At 49.6% G+C, this 13,621-nt stretch overlaps 5 protein-coding genes across 5 annotated transcripts; 4 read left to right on the forward strand and 1 right to left on the reverse strand.

Annotated features, from left to right (window-relative positions):
• Positions 1 to 353: 353 nt before the first annotated feature.
• Pmar_PMAR006128 (hypothetical protein) lies at positions 354 to 713 on the reverse strand (the record flags this gene model as incomplete). The annotated part of the gene is made up of 1 exon (XM_002774499.1): positions 354 to 713. The coding sequence occupies one exon, from the start codon at positions 711 to 713 to the stop codon at positions 354 to 356; it is 360 nt and encodes a 119-aa protein (XP_002774545.1).
• Positions 714 to 1,590: 877 nt separating this feature from the next.
• Pmar_PMAR006129 (Protein hook, putative) lies at positions 1,591 to 4,377 on the forward strand (the record flags this gene model as incomplete). The annotated part of the gene is made up of 16 exons (XM_002774500.1): positions 1,591 to 1,742; positions 1,789 to 2,010; positions 2,119 to 2,201; positions 2,244 to 2,316; positions 2,355 to 2,429; positions 2,476 to 2,590; positions 2,637 to 2,738; positions 2,784 to 2,942; positions 3,043 to 3,163; positions 3,214 to 3,354; positions 3,402 to 3,514; positions 3,557 to 3,706; positions 3,754 to 3,930; positions 3,986 to 4,096; positions 4,140 to 4,255; positions 4,359 to 4,377. 16 exons carry the CDS (start codon positions 1,591 to 1,593, stop codon positions 4,375 to 4,377), a joined length of 1,929 nt encoding a protein of 642 aa, XP_002774546.1.
• Positions 4,378 to 5,339: 962 nt separating this feature from the next.
• Pmar_PMAR006130 (hypothetical protein) lies at positions 5,340 to 6,141 on the forward strand. The gene has a single exon (XM_002774501.1). It carries the CDS (start codon positions 5,362 to 5,364, stop codon positions 6,034 to 6,036), a length of 675 nt encoding a protein of 224 aa, XP_002774547.1. The 5' UTR covers positions 5,340 to 5,361; the 3' UTR covers positions 6,037 to 6,141.
• Positions 6,142 to 7,295: 1,154 nt separating this feature from the next.
• Pmar_PMAR006131 (lectin-domain protein, putative) lies at positions 7,296 to 12,276 on the forward strand (the record flags this gene model as incomplete). The annotated part of the gene is made up of 21 exons (XM_002774502.1): positions 7,296 to 7,582; positions 7,631 to 7,825; positions 7,915 to 7,968; positions 8,945 to 9,044; positions 9,091 to 9,232; positions 9,287 to 9,387; positions 9,427 to 9,490; positions 9,614 to 9,750; positions 10,022 to 10,140; positions 10,215 to 10,302; positions 10,353 to 10,449; positions 10,510 to 10,671; positions 10,722 to 10,813; positions 10,864 to 10,931; positions 10,979 to 11,089; positions 11,140 to 11,213; positions 11,477 to 11,595; positions 11,703 to 11,828; positions 11,880 to 11,945; positions 11,998 to 12,061; positions 12,112 to 12,276. The coding sequence occupies 21 exons, from the start codon at positions 7,296 to 7,298 to the stop codon at positions 12,204 to 12,206; spliced, it is 2,361 nt and encodes a 786-aa protein (XP_002774548.1). The 3' UTR covers positions 12,207 to 12,276.
• Positions 12,277 to 12,518: 242 nt separating this feature from the next.
• On the forward strand, positions 12,519 to 13,326 carry Pmar_PMAR006132 (RING-H2 finger protein ATL2N, putative). The gene has a single exon (XM_002774503.1). It carries the CDS (start codon positions 12,521 to 12,523, stop codon positions 13,082 to 13,084), a length of 564 nt encoding a protein of 187 aa, XP_002774549.1. The 5' UTR covers positions 12,519 to 12,520; the 3' UTR covers positions 13,085 to 13,326.
• Positions 13,327 to 13,621: the final 295 nt, after the last annotated feature.

The raw sequence follows: 13,621 nt of genomic DNA on the forward strand, positions 1-13,621 counted from the left end.
ATCTGAGACTCATGACTGTCACAGTGTACTGCTCTATGATCAGAGGGTATGAACGCTACATTTCCTACCTGTCTCCCCGTTCAAGGTCCACAGTCTTCAACGTCGACGAGGATGCCCGCCCTAACAGCCTCTTGAGCAGCCACAACTGGACGCAGCTGGCGAGAAGGCCGACCACAGCTGCGCCCAGGACGACTCCCAGTAGGGTGGTTGAGCAACCACATGTACTGGAGTCGTTGGGATTCGACTCGGTGCCAGTGGTCGCAGTCCTGAAGGAAAATAAGAATGATTCAAGACATTATCGCTCTGTCTATACTATAGAGAAGATTCCGGAGATCGCCAAGTAATGAGTTAACTTACTTGTTATCGCCGGGCTGCTCGGTCGTTGTGCTCTCCAGGCCTGCAGGAGTGTGGCTCGACCAGTCCGGATTGCCCCCAGTGGTCGTGCTCACGGGAGCCTCCAAGCTGACACCACTCCAGTCCACCTGGCTTCCGCCGGTCGCCGGATCGATTGGAGGCTCAATAGTGATACCGCTCCAATCAATCGGGCTCCCGGCAGTCGTCGGTTCCACTGGGGGGTCGAGGACTATCCCGCTTAGGTCCAGCTGATCGCCGGCCGGAGCCATACCCACTGGGGGATCCAGAGTGATGCTACTCCAGTCAAGTTGACCAGTGCCGGAGCCAGCGAGGACGATGATTGCTATAGTGGCATACATTTGTGATCACGATAATACTGAAATTCGGAGCAAATATCCTAGAAGAACTAAAGAAGGAGATTAGAGCGATCGCACTGACCCGGAAATGAATGTTCGTGCCTAGAGGCTGCAGCAGCGGTCAAGATGCGCTGAGTTCTCAAGAGGTGCGTCGCTCAATTTCCAGTCGTCGCTGTGGTCCTCAGCCCGTGCATGCTTCTCGATATATCTCACTCGACCTACTGAAGGCTTGGTAAGCTTCGCTATAGGTCGCCTGAATAGTCGCGGGCTATAGCCCATAGCGGTTAGTAATCATCATCTCCATGTTCATTGTGTTCTGAGTCCAGAGCCCCCGAAGCATGTGGGTCTTGAGTTCTTTGGAGCGATCCGTTGATAACCCCGTATGGGGACACGTGTACTATTCGTTGAGTGCTTCACATATGCATGATAGCGGAGCGAGCCACTCTGATTAAATCGTGATCTCCGTTGTCTGAGAGTTCCCTCCCTTTTTTTTCTTCACCCAATCCACACCCCCCTCAGTTCGCTTGGTATCGATCTCCTGATGGCTGGACCCGATCATGTTCCCCAGACAACTGTCCCGCCTACTTGTGACTGGCCATGACTGGCTGGAGCGATCAGCTTCCTCAACACCAATGAGGGACCCCTGAGCGAGCCTCAACAGCCGCTGGTTGGGTCTCTGAGCCCTGAGTCAGGGTTTCCGCCCTCAGGCAATCCACTAGGGAGGATCCCCAGTAGTCTCATGCCGGCAACGACGTGGGATGGCGTTGGAATGAGTGTGATATGTCTCCTTTGCAAGGTGCGTGTGTTCTCCCTGAGCAAGATGTGTTTTGTGACAGTATTGATGGGATGATGGATAAGCGAGTTACTGTTTATCAATGCCATGAAAGATCGGCGATATGAAGGAAGCACAGCTCTCGTCGACTGGGTTCGTGGGGCATTGCAGCTTGGTCAAAACTCAACTCCACCTCCTCCCATCGAGCGGCTCGATGATCTCGCCTCTACTAAGATTGCTCTCAGACTATTGGCCGACATGTAGTACCACATCGTGGTCCGAGGTGGGTGAGCTCAGCTGTGGTAGGGACCCGGAGTACTTCAAAGCATCGATGTCGGATGCTGAGTTAAAGTCGAATTTATCGCGGTTTTTTGAGGATGTAAGGAGCGGCTGTTGCTCGAGAGAGGCGATGGCTCAGGACTTCGGCAATCCTGTGCCACCAAGAACCTTCGATCGGGCCTTGCAGGATCCGGAGAAGCTATACAGCTTAGTACTTGTGGTGGCTGCAAAATGCCCACGCCATGAGGAGTAAGGGGAACAGCGCGGTGATTGCTATCTAGCTTGCATAGCACTGTAGTTTTCGTGTGCAATTCCACTCTTACTTTAGTAGGGTCAGGTGAGAGCGTGCCGACTCAGATATATCACACACATGATGAGCCTGCCAGAATCAGTACAGGGATATATAAGACAGCGTATCACTTGGGCATCGCAGCTGTGCGGTGAGTCAATTCCTGGTGCGCTCGGTTGATCTCCTGGACCAGATAGCGGTGCTCCTGGTACGGGTTCGGAGGAGTCTGATGAGGAACTCGAGTATAAGAGGCGACATCGGAAGAAGTAGGGCGCATACTACCTAGGAGTCATTGCTTGTTTAGGAGCCCTGAAGGCAGCCTGAAAGGCCATCGCGATGGGAGAGGAGCCTCAACTAAATCGAAGGATAGTCGTTCTTGGTGGGATATTTTCTGATATGGCTGCTGAACATGTCGTCGAGCTCAGGCCTCGATCAGGAGAGATGAAAGTGGCTATGGCTGCCAGCACAGCTGCGGCCGCCAACGCTTCGCTGTCGCAGCATTTGATCACTTCTCTGCAGGAGGAAGTAGAGCGCCTGCAAGTAGACCTGTTTCTAGGAGGTTGGCGAGGAGATTATGCTTAATCAGGGCGATAAGATTCGACTAGAAGAGTCTCTGGTAGAGGCCCGAAATGAGCTCCAGAAGGGGCACCAGGCACTACTGGATACTAGTCAACACAACGAGGAGAAGGTTGGTCGGCTCGGCGGGTGTCGGGTCAGTTGGGAGAACTTGTAGGGTTTGGAGAGAGAGGAAGAGTTCGAACGCGAGCTGACTAAAATGGCTGGGGAAAAGGCTGCATTGGAGCGAAGACTAGCTGAGGAGAAGACTAGGCATGAGGAGGAGACTAATAGATTACGGAAGGATCTGGAAGGGAAGGCGGAGACTGCGGCGATGGTAGTAGTAATCAGTGATTCCATTGCAGAATCATTTCTTGTATAATAACTTACCCCAGGATTCATCCTTGGTTTTTGTTTCTTTCCGAAGGGTGATTCAGGTGCCCGGCTTGGAGAGAAGTGTCACAACACTCAGAGAACAGGTGGCTGAGATGGACTCGTTGAAGGAGCGTAACCGGAGTCTTACTAAGAAGGTTGCCGACTTCGAACAGCTCGTCGCCTGTGAGATGAGAACCAGAGAGATGTTTGTATTTCGGTGGATGTTGTCGCAGGCGCCTCAGCAGGAGAGAGTGACAAGTTGGCATTGGAGACGCTGAAGCAGGAAAATAGGGGTCTGAAGTCGGAGTTGGCCGAGATGAGGGCATGCAAGCAGTCACTCCAGGAGGACAGTGACGTTGCGGCTGGAAATTTGGGTACCCGTGTTTGCTGAGGGGTCAGTGTTCATCGAAATGGTCGGTAGCGGCGATACGAGAGGAGTTGGGTAGAACGAAGGAGGAGTTGCTAGCGGCCAGAGCTGCAATGAACGAGAATTCGGCGAGTCTTGGAGATGCGTCTGGGGCGGCTTCAAAGGAGGTAAGGGGTGATCTTGCGCTCTACTAGTCGCTGTTGATTCAGGTGTTAACTCGGCTCGAGCGAGAAAATGAGACACTGCGTGAGTTTGCTGAGGCTAAGGAGCCAGGTTCTTCTATGTTGGTCACTCGGATTAGCAACTTACGAGAAGAGAATGACAGGTTGGGCGACGCCCTTGGGAAGGCGCTGGATCAGGTCAGAGGAGGCGATGAGATGGGAGGCGTTCGACTAAGCCGTATCAGGTCAGACAGTTGGAGGGAGAAGCTCAGAAAACTGATGTCGCAGCGGAAAGTATGAGTTCAGCTCGAGTGGAGAAGTTGACGGACGAGCTCCTGGCGGCCAAGGACACTAATTACACCCTGAAAGCTGAGCTGCATAGCATGCAAACTCAGCTGGCCGTTAGGGAGAAGGAACTCGAGGTTGGGCAGTCGATCGTCTCGTCTAGGGCCAGGAGGGATTGCCATGTTATTGCAGTTGGCTACGGCTAGAGGAGATGGAGGAGGTATCGCCACGGAGGAGCGAGTCCGAGAGCTGGAGGCTCAGAATCAGGCATTAGTTGACCTAATGCAGACTTTGAAGGAGCAGGTCAATGAGAAGCTATTGATTGAGTCTTGAGGAAATGCTTTAGATCATCATAAGGGAGGAAGAGACGCAGATTTACAGGCAGCAGCGACATGAGGAATCAGAGAGCCAGAGGAAGGAAGAGAGGCTCTTGGTTACTGCCCTTTACGAGCTCGGTTTGAGGTAAGCTGTTATGCGAGCTGTTCTGTACTACTGTTGCTGCGCTGTAGATACCACTACTTGCGGCTGACACCTTGTCAACGGTGTGGTGAACTGGCTATAACAGATTCGTGTGTGACCAGTAGCCGTGAGAGTAGTAGTCGGAGCAGTTCAGGACAGTACTCAACGTCACATTAATAAGCATGCATCATTTTATAGGGTCCTGGCGTGTGTTGAGTTGTCTAGTGATATGTTCCCTCGTACAGGGAGGATAGGGAGATGCATACGTCACGAAGTACGTAGACTTGATCGTGGAGGTATCCACTCGAAAGACTCCCATCCAGTTCAGCTGAAGAGAGAAGAGCAAACAGTGCAGAAAGGGTACGGGAAAAGGTTAATCTACATGCGTACTTGAAAGGGAAACTTCAGGGGTAGAGCAAGTTTATTGAGGAATTGAGACAAGATAGTTCTTTACTGCCTCCTCTTTGGTGAAATCCGAACCAGACCGCGGCGTACTACTGTCGATTCGCAATACTTTTCATGCTCTACGACTAGGCTTGACCCAGTTTGATCATTGTTACAACAGGGCGGTGAGGGAATATATGCACACAGTGAACTACATGCGATGGTAGGAATATGAAAATTTGGAGGAAATTTAGAGAAATTATCGTGTTTCTGTACACCTCTACCCAAATCGTGTGTAAATTTCCATAACGCAGTGAGGAAGCTTCCGAGTTCAGTTGAGGCATCAAACATATATTCTCACATTGCCACAGAGCTACCTCGGAACCTCACGCAGAAGGGGTTGCCCTCGTATGGCCACGCTGAGTTTGGTATTCATGCGGCAGTGTCGTAAATGTTATTCTTACGGGAAAAGTTCAGCCTAAATATATCCACTCTATGTGCCTGTGTTCATTTGGGTTCAGCCAAGCATGCAACGCAACGATCCTGACCCAGCATAGCTTCACGCATGGATACAAAATAACGGGCGAGCGCTGGTAGTAGACGTTAAGTACATGCAGATTGCAAGAAAAGTGCAAGATTCGCTACGCCCGCGTGCAACCGTTTCATTTTTGTCTCGGCAGGCAACTTCATCGCTGCTATCATTCTCTTAGTCTAATCTGTCAAGCATGAGCATCTCTGCTGCTGCCGGTGTCGAGCCCACTGCCACTCAGCCCGCCCCCACCACAACTATCCGGTCTTCCACCATAGGACAGGCCCCTCCGACCTCCTACTATGTACAGCCTGGTACTACGTCCCAAATGCAACCTCCTCAAGGGCCCATGATTGACGAGAAGATTGTCCAGAAGCAGAAGGAGAAGGCCCTGAGGGAGCTGGAGTCTCGAGTTAAGCTTGCCTTGCAACAACACGAGCAGATGTATCAGCTGCAGAAGTCCCACATTATGGCCGACCATGATAGGCAGATGGAGTACACCAAGGCTACTATTGAGAAGGAACGTCAAGCTGCTATGTTTGATTTGGAGGGTCAGTATCAGACCAACACTCGAGGCTTGGAGCAATCTGCCATTCAGCAGCGCATGCAGATTGAGACTACTGCCATGCAACTTGACATCCAAGCGCATCAGCAGAAGATGATCATGGAGCACCAGGAGCGAGAGAAGAAGTGGACTGGCCAGCCTGCTGTCCCTCAGACTCTAGCTGTTCCTCAGCCTTATGTTGCTCCTACAACCTACAGTGCTTATGGTCAGCCCGGTGCAAGCTCGGTGACGACGACATACTCGACTACTGTTCAACGTGCGCCGCAGACTACCTCTGTCGAGGCTCCTGCTGCAGCTGCTCAATAAATGTAGAGCATGACTGAGTTTTGTTGTGTATGGTTCAAGAAGTCTTGGACGGTTTTTACATAGCCATTCAAGCTGATCCACAACATGATTGCTCAATTCGATATATATGTTTGATCTTGAGTTGACTAGTTTGGGATGAGATGATTGGGCCTTCGTTAGACTTATCTTGGCATTAAGTCTTGGCTCGTCGGTAGTTTCGCGATCGGGATTTCGGTGTATCTGCAAATTTTAGCATTATGATCGATGGAAGGATGTAGCATATTTGGTTCGTTCTTGAGTAGGCGGACTAGTAGAGCTAGGCAGTGTGAATTTCCCTATGTTCAAGTCTTCGGCCAATCTACATTTCGTTCGGTAATTGGGTTGATCATATGAGTAGCTTACTAACGTTACTTTTCTTTTTGTTCCGAAAACGATGCGGATAAATCAAAGGCTTTATCGTGTTGCATGCCCTCTCGATTCAATATCGTCCAGACGAGCGAGGATTACCAGTAACGCAATGGAACTGTTAAGCGAACTCACAATTGCCAGTACGTTTGTTTCAGATGATTTGAAAACACCCTCCGAACTCACTCAGGAATTCTCCCTGTAAGTCACTGCGATGCAATGTACGTTCCTCAGTTGTAGGAACTATCTATGACAAGTCATGCCCAAGCAGTGGGGACTCCCCACTGGAGAGCGGACGGTAAACAGCGTAAATCACATTAATTGTCAGTGCTACCTACTATCTCTAGTCTCAAACAGTTTGAGACTAGAGATAGTAGGTAGTTTGAGTCAAACTCAAGTCCTAAGCGCAATACGTTACAGATAAACCAAGTGAATGTCAGAGGTAAAAGCATGACATAGCAAGATTTGAAGTTATAACTGTCAGCTTGCAACACCAACGGGAATCCATAACTGACATTGGCGCACAAGTGTCAAGAAGATGATATGTCATAGGTAAGTAAGACGCGGGGACGGTTTTTCTACCCGCCGGGACCGTTATGGGGATCCTCCACTTCCCCTCGAGGGCGCTAGGAACATAGGGGGAGTGTAACACTCTGAGTGACGATAGTTCCACTAGGAGGCCAGCAGCAACATGGAATTCCCATGATGGAAGTTGAGTTTCGTGCACCTTGAAGCATTGATAGCACTTATCAGCTACGACTTGCACGAAACATGCATCACGGGTCGTAGACGCAAGGGGGACGGTCGCACGGGGCTGATACGTGGTTTGGATCGTGATTGCAGCTCACTTCCCCTAGTTATACTTATACTTCCCTATGCAAATCGTTGCAAGTCTCCTCTTCGTTGCTGCTATAGTATCCGGCGCGGTAGACTGGAGTAAGGTCACTATCGAGCCGCCGATGGTTCCGACGCCGACTGCAGCTGGTCTGAACTTATCGAGCATCGTGCTTGACGGTCCAGGCCCCCTGGCGGTTGGGCTCGACTGGTCAAACGTTACCCTCGAGCCACCAGGAAGCTACACTCCTGCGGCCGGACAGCTGGACTGGTCAACCGTCCCTCTCGAGGGAACGGCAACTCCAGTAACTGCTGGTCCTAGGCAAGAGTAGGCGGTGGGGGCTCGTCGTCTCGACTTCATTCGTTTCATCCTCAGTGTTCCAGAGGCTGCCAAAGATTCGGCAACTGCCAACGTCTGTGCGGTTAGTGCAGGGTGGCCAGCAGAACTGATTGGAATCCTCCTGGTGATCAGTCTAATCGGATTGATCACCAGCAGTGTGCAGATCTACCTGCTCAAGAGGCTCATGGTCAAGACGATGGCGCGGGATGAGGTCGACGTTGAGCTAGGGAGGTGAGGGATGTCGTCTGACACTCGAAAGCTTAGAAACCTAATTATCGATCACTGTCACGAGAAGTTAGTCGTCCACTATACGCATTCAGATACAGGGTTCAAGAAGGAGCAGAAGCATCAGTCAAGGAGGCTGTGATGGGCCTGTGACGGCACTAGTCTAGCATGTCTACATTATCATGCGTGAACAATGAGTTGATGTTGAACAACGCATTGCTTGAGTTTTTATCAAGTGCTCAAATGTGGGACAGTCAGATCAAAACTCGTATGAATGAATTATGGTCTCGCATTACCTCTGACGTCCACGATACCAAGAAACTGCACAGAACAGACTCACGACGTTCAAAGCAAGCGATTCAATACTACGCGTTGTTGTGTATACCGAACATGGGAATCATACGAATGATCTTATCACGATGATCGAATATATGATTTGATGTTCATGGCAGATTAGCGGTGGAAGGTTCATGACATAATCGATTGCTGTAATAAGATTCTCCTCTTCGAACTCTGTCATTCATCCGTCCAATGTTACCCGCGGTGTTTAGCATTTTGTTGCGGTGCTTCTCCTCCTACGGGAGCAACTAGTGCCTTCAAGATACACTTCAACATGAGTTACCACATTAATCAATCCGGACCAAATAATGGCCTTTACCTGGTCTGAAGGACACTCAAAGGAGCTCAATCCCGCTGCGAAGGTTCCAACGCTACGTCGAGCTCTGCCTGGGAGAGTCTCCCATAGGTCCTGAGTGATATTAGTGGGTCTCTCACGGTGAGGGCCTCAACTTCTCGCTAGCATTCTGTAACTTCTTTGATCCTCTGGCAACGGGGCCCCCGTTACGGGGGCATGCGTATAGCTCTAGTAGTCTCAGCATGCCGTAGTGTAGTGTGCACTGTACACGTGATCGGCAATCAGAGCGGAGCGAAACAATAAATATCGCGTCGTTTTCGGCGCCACCGTTGTACGCATACGCAACGCCACAGATAAACAGAGTGCATCTGAGTAACAGCAATCACGAAGTCTGTGGAGCGACTTCCATGTTCTTAATAGTGCTGCTTCTAGATTTCTATATACTATCCCACTACTGGATGACTTTGAGCTGTTTCCTATTTTCGTTTCAGAGCGTTTGAAAATTGGCGAATGGCTGACGAATCTAAGGCTGTTCAACCGCTCGGCAGCCTTCCTAAACTAGGCTTGCATGCTCAAGTCTCTCGACTAGAGGTGCCAGCAGAAGGAGGGACAGTGGCTTATTCCTGTTCTATGGTAGGCGTTGATAACAGAGACTTTGGAAACATCACGTAAGGAGGCAGAAACGCTGAGAACTGCCAGGTCGCAGGGCCAGTCGATTGCAGTGAGACCGGCCAGGATAGAGAAAGCGTTGAAGGGAATGAGAGATAACATCAGCGAACGTGAACTGGGCAGCTGACGGAGCCTTGATTTCGTACATGAGTTGAGCCCGTCAGACGTTAAAAAGAGGCAGAGTGTAGCCCTCGCATTCTTCGACCAACAACGGGTCGCTAACGAGAAACTGAGGAATGAGATTGACCTATTACAAAACGACAATGTGGGTGATGGTCTTGTCTGCTTGGAGACCTTTCTTCAGTTGTCATTGCAACAAGCCGTGGTGAAGCTACAACGTCGACTCAGGGGAGTCGAGCTAGCTCTTGGTGAATAGAAAAGATGATGCCCTTACTACATGCTCTCGTCTCTGCCGTTAGCGTACCTTTCCTAGTCTCGAGTTAGTTTTATAATACTTCATTGCTATGGATTGCATGTGATATTTTTGGTAGATTTTTTGACTTATTCAATGCATCGTCCCGACAGCGTCCTTTCTAGGGCCGCACTGGCTCTTGCTGTCATCTTCGGGTCGTTATTCAGAGGAATTTCCGCGGATGGGAGGGCGGTCGAGCTTCACTCTTTTACGCAGGTAAGCAGAGTGCTTGGAACTGGGATGCCCGAGCTATCGATGCAAACAGAAGTTGGAATGCGGGCTCAGTTGTGGTATCATTAGTTCTATTTCATACGCATACCCTCTGAAGCAGGCATTCGACTTCTTCAGACGACAATAAGTCATTCAGAAGTCATTTTGCTGCCGTTGCTGAGGAGTGAAATTTCTCGATGACTTGGGTTCTCAATTTGCGAGTGATATGGACATTTTTATGAGTGCATTGTCGAGCTTATCGATTGTCTTATCTCAGGAAATGGATTTTCATAAGTTCACATCAAGATGGGATGCAAGCGGGACGTGCATACCGCTCCACAACCACATCTCTCTCTCGCCAAGGGCATCGGACCGATATGGCGCGCTTTGGCATAAGTAGGGTGTGGGGACGAAGGCTCCTCTTGAGCTTTCGAATATGGGGGAATCTTCGCAGTGCGGTTGTGTGAAAGATATCCTCTTCGAACTAATGATTTCGAGATTGAGTTTACCATAGCGCTCAAGTCACCGACTGTGGGAGGCGACCCGGCCCATGAGCAGGTGAGAGGGGAGAGGCTGTTCACGTTCGGGAAGGGTGAGTGTTCTGTTAGGGATTTGCATTGTGGTATGTTTACGAGAACGCATCATCAAAGTACAGTGAATTGGCTCATATTACTGACGGAACGACAGACAAGTTGCAGGAGATGGGTAGGCGGGACCCGGGTTCGAATCCCAGGGTAGGCATTTTATTGTCTAACTCGATGGCAGGTATGGGAATGATGGGCTATAAGAGTAACTTTGATGGAGTTGGTATATTCTTCTATAACAACAAGTTCTCCTCCTCTGGCCAGATGGAGCTGAGGCCGAGTGCCTCTATCCTGATCAATGACGGCTCCCAGACATTCGACAGGAAAAAGGATCTTCCATCAGGTGTGTATGATTTCCCTTGTGCCGTCTGTGCAGTAGTATGTACTTCATAGGTCATGGTTCGTATTGGAATTATCGTAATACTAGGCTCACTGTGAAGATTCGATTTAAGCCTACTGATGTGCTGGTGGAAGCGAGGGTTGAGGTAGGAGGAAGAGGCTTGTGTGGTGAGGAAGAGTTCAGTCAACTGTTCAGAACCAGGCGTGGGTCAAACTTATCGAATACCCTATAAGTGATGAAAAATATCGTCTTAAGCCGGGCGGGTGAGGAGTTGTCATTACTGTACAGGTTGACACAGTTCGGGGTTTAGATACATTGGGTTGACCTCCTTTGTTGGGACTACACCCAATCAGCCATCGGAGCGCAGTGATATGGTCAACATCTACGATCTCCATGTTAGTAACTATGACAGTCGAATGATGTAAGGCGGAGGAGAGGGCATCTGGCATGACTCGTTCATGGTTCGCTCAGAGATGGTGAGACGAGAATTGCATACAACCCGTACAGGGCAGTACCTCAGCACGATTTTCTAGAAGAGCAAATCGGTGAGTAAACCGGGGAGTGGCGCGGTTGGTGAATTCGAGAGGTTGATGGTTTGTACGTTGGAGCTCTGAGGGGACCAGTCTCAGCTGACTGGAATTTGGATGTGTTTATTTCATGTTCGATGCATATTTTGAATTTACTTTTGATTACGTTGCCGTATTGGTTGTAAAGACGGTCATTGAGAGAGTAGAAGTGGTTTGAGCAAATCTGTTGAAGAACTTGGGCGATTTGGTGCGAGTTGGGCGAGTCGTGTTTTTGCATGTAGACAGTGGAAATGTGGGACACGCAGAGGCTATCAAGAATCTAGTTCGAGCGACTTATCGCGTTATCATGGAGCTGGAGCCGTTGAGGGGAACGGCAGAGAGGACGGTTGGCGGTTTATCGGTAGAGTTGGGAGGAGTTCCGTGTTGTGGTGGCTGAGGTTCTTGGTTCGAATCCCGGGTGTGTCATTTTTAAGAAGAATCACAGCTTGACGAGTCGTCATTTATCAGACCCGAGTCGAGGAGCTGCTGAAGGAGATGGATGAACTGAAAACGGCTGTTGAGTCGATCGACGGAGGGACCATGGCTGAGCATTACCAGTCTTTGCGGAATGAACTCATTCAAGTTTCGAGGGAGGTGATTATCGCTATCTCGTATCTGGTCGGAGTAATAGTGTCAGCATCTCAGACGATGAGGTCTAGTTTAGAGAAGAGGAGGAGTTTGGACGAACTCAGTGCGCATGCGCAGAAACTGGTGAGTATATGTTTGGGTCTAAGCTGGTGGTGGTGATCTCTGTTGTGATCAGGGATCGTTGGGAGACATGTCGGGTAAAATCAAGAGTCGGTTAGAGAGTCAAGGCAATACTCTGTGTAGGCCTTGGAGATTGACTCAGCAACCAACGAGTGTCGCCCTTGTTCAGTTTACCTGGCAGTTGTGTGTCTGTTTGCGGTTGTGGTCGTGGGCAGTGGGGTGTACGCGAAATTCCGAAGGCTGGAGAAGAAGCATATATTGTAGCTCTATGATCTCCTTTGAGGAGATCATTATCATCGTCATTCACATAATTGTATTTTTCTCATCGCATAGTTCTGGTTACCCCAGCCTAGTGGCTTCTATTGCCAATCCAGTCGGTGTAGAGTTCAGTGACTAAGGAACATCTATCCCCGATCCTATGGTCCAATACTATGCTCTTGATCGATCTTGTTCGTCTCTATATCACGCGGGTTTGTGATCACTCTATCTAGAGTGAGCGAGCGCTTGCTCTGAGTGGGAACTCGTCAAGTAGTTGGTTCGATAGTAGGCTTACCTATTCAGTTGACGACGTTATTGTAATGAGCTTCGTCAAACTTAAAAGAGCTCTTAGTGCGTCATGTACTTGCCGTTACCGGTATTCCTGGTGTGTCTGGGCTCTAGGATTTGTGGCACTATCCACTGCGGTCGTCCTTTCCTCCCATCTCCATCGTAAGCCATTTGAAAGCGCTTTATACCTAATTGTTGTCGCTGTACTACCTCCTATTCTTATCATTTCATATGCATATCTGGCTGAATGTGAGCTGATCGGAGCGTCAGGAAGGCTCTCACGAGCATCGACTCTCAACGCCTCGGCTCGTAGAGAATACTCGAAGCAATGGAAGATCTGGTCCTCTGGGCATACTAAGTGTGTCTCAATAGCGTCCCTTTCTCGTGAACATGCGGAGAAGGGTGAGTGCTGTAGCATATGTCTGGCCGAGTTCGAGGTGGACGATACCGTCAGAGAGCTGCCCTGTCGTCATATTCTGCACGAGCAGTGTTTTCAACACTTTTTTTATGGTCACTTTCCTCTGGGTGCCAAAAAGCAACATGAATGTCCGCTTTGTCGTGAGCCGTTGGGTCCGTTTTTGGACTGCAGCTTGTGATAATCGATAAACCCTGGGTCTGATGACCTTATAGTCACCCATTGCTGTTTTGGCGGTCTCTCCTGTACCATGCCGTGTATCATGATTATTATGATGGTCGTTATGAATTTCTTAGTGAGTTGAATTTCGTGGCTGTTTTCATGCAGCCGTCCAATAATTTCTCGTCATTTTGAGTCGTCGAGATGCAGCAATTCGTGATTATTATAGCTCTCGCTCGTCTCGTGACTCAATGGTCTTAGCCTTTTCCTAAGAACAGTGTTGAGTTTCCTGCCTGATCGCCATCGTGATGCATTGTGTCAGAGTAGCATATCATCATCAGCCAATGGATAATAACCCGTGGCACAGAGCCCTCCAGCGAGCGTTCAGTCGGCCCTATCTCTGGCTCTGGGCCCTTTGGATCCTCGGCATGGCATCCTTCGGTTTTGGTGTTCTTTACACGTCATCGTCATATGACTATCTCGTGGAGATTATAATATACATTTCCTTTCTGGCTGTACCACCGCCCGTCATCATCATGGCTTATGCCTATGTCGTTGA

The sequence above is a fragment of the Perkinsus marinus genome, assembly GCF_000006405.1.
Source record: "Perkinsus marinus ATCC 50983 genomic scaffold scf_1104296958234, whole genome shotgun sequence".
Classification (NCBI taxonomy): domain Eukaryota; phylum Perkinsozoa; order Perkinsida; family Perkinsidae; genus Perkinsus; species Perkinsus marinus.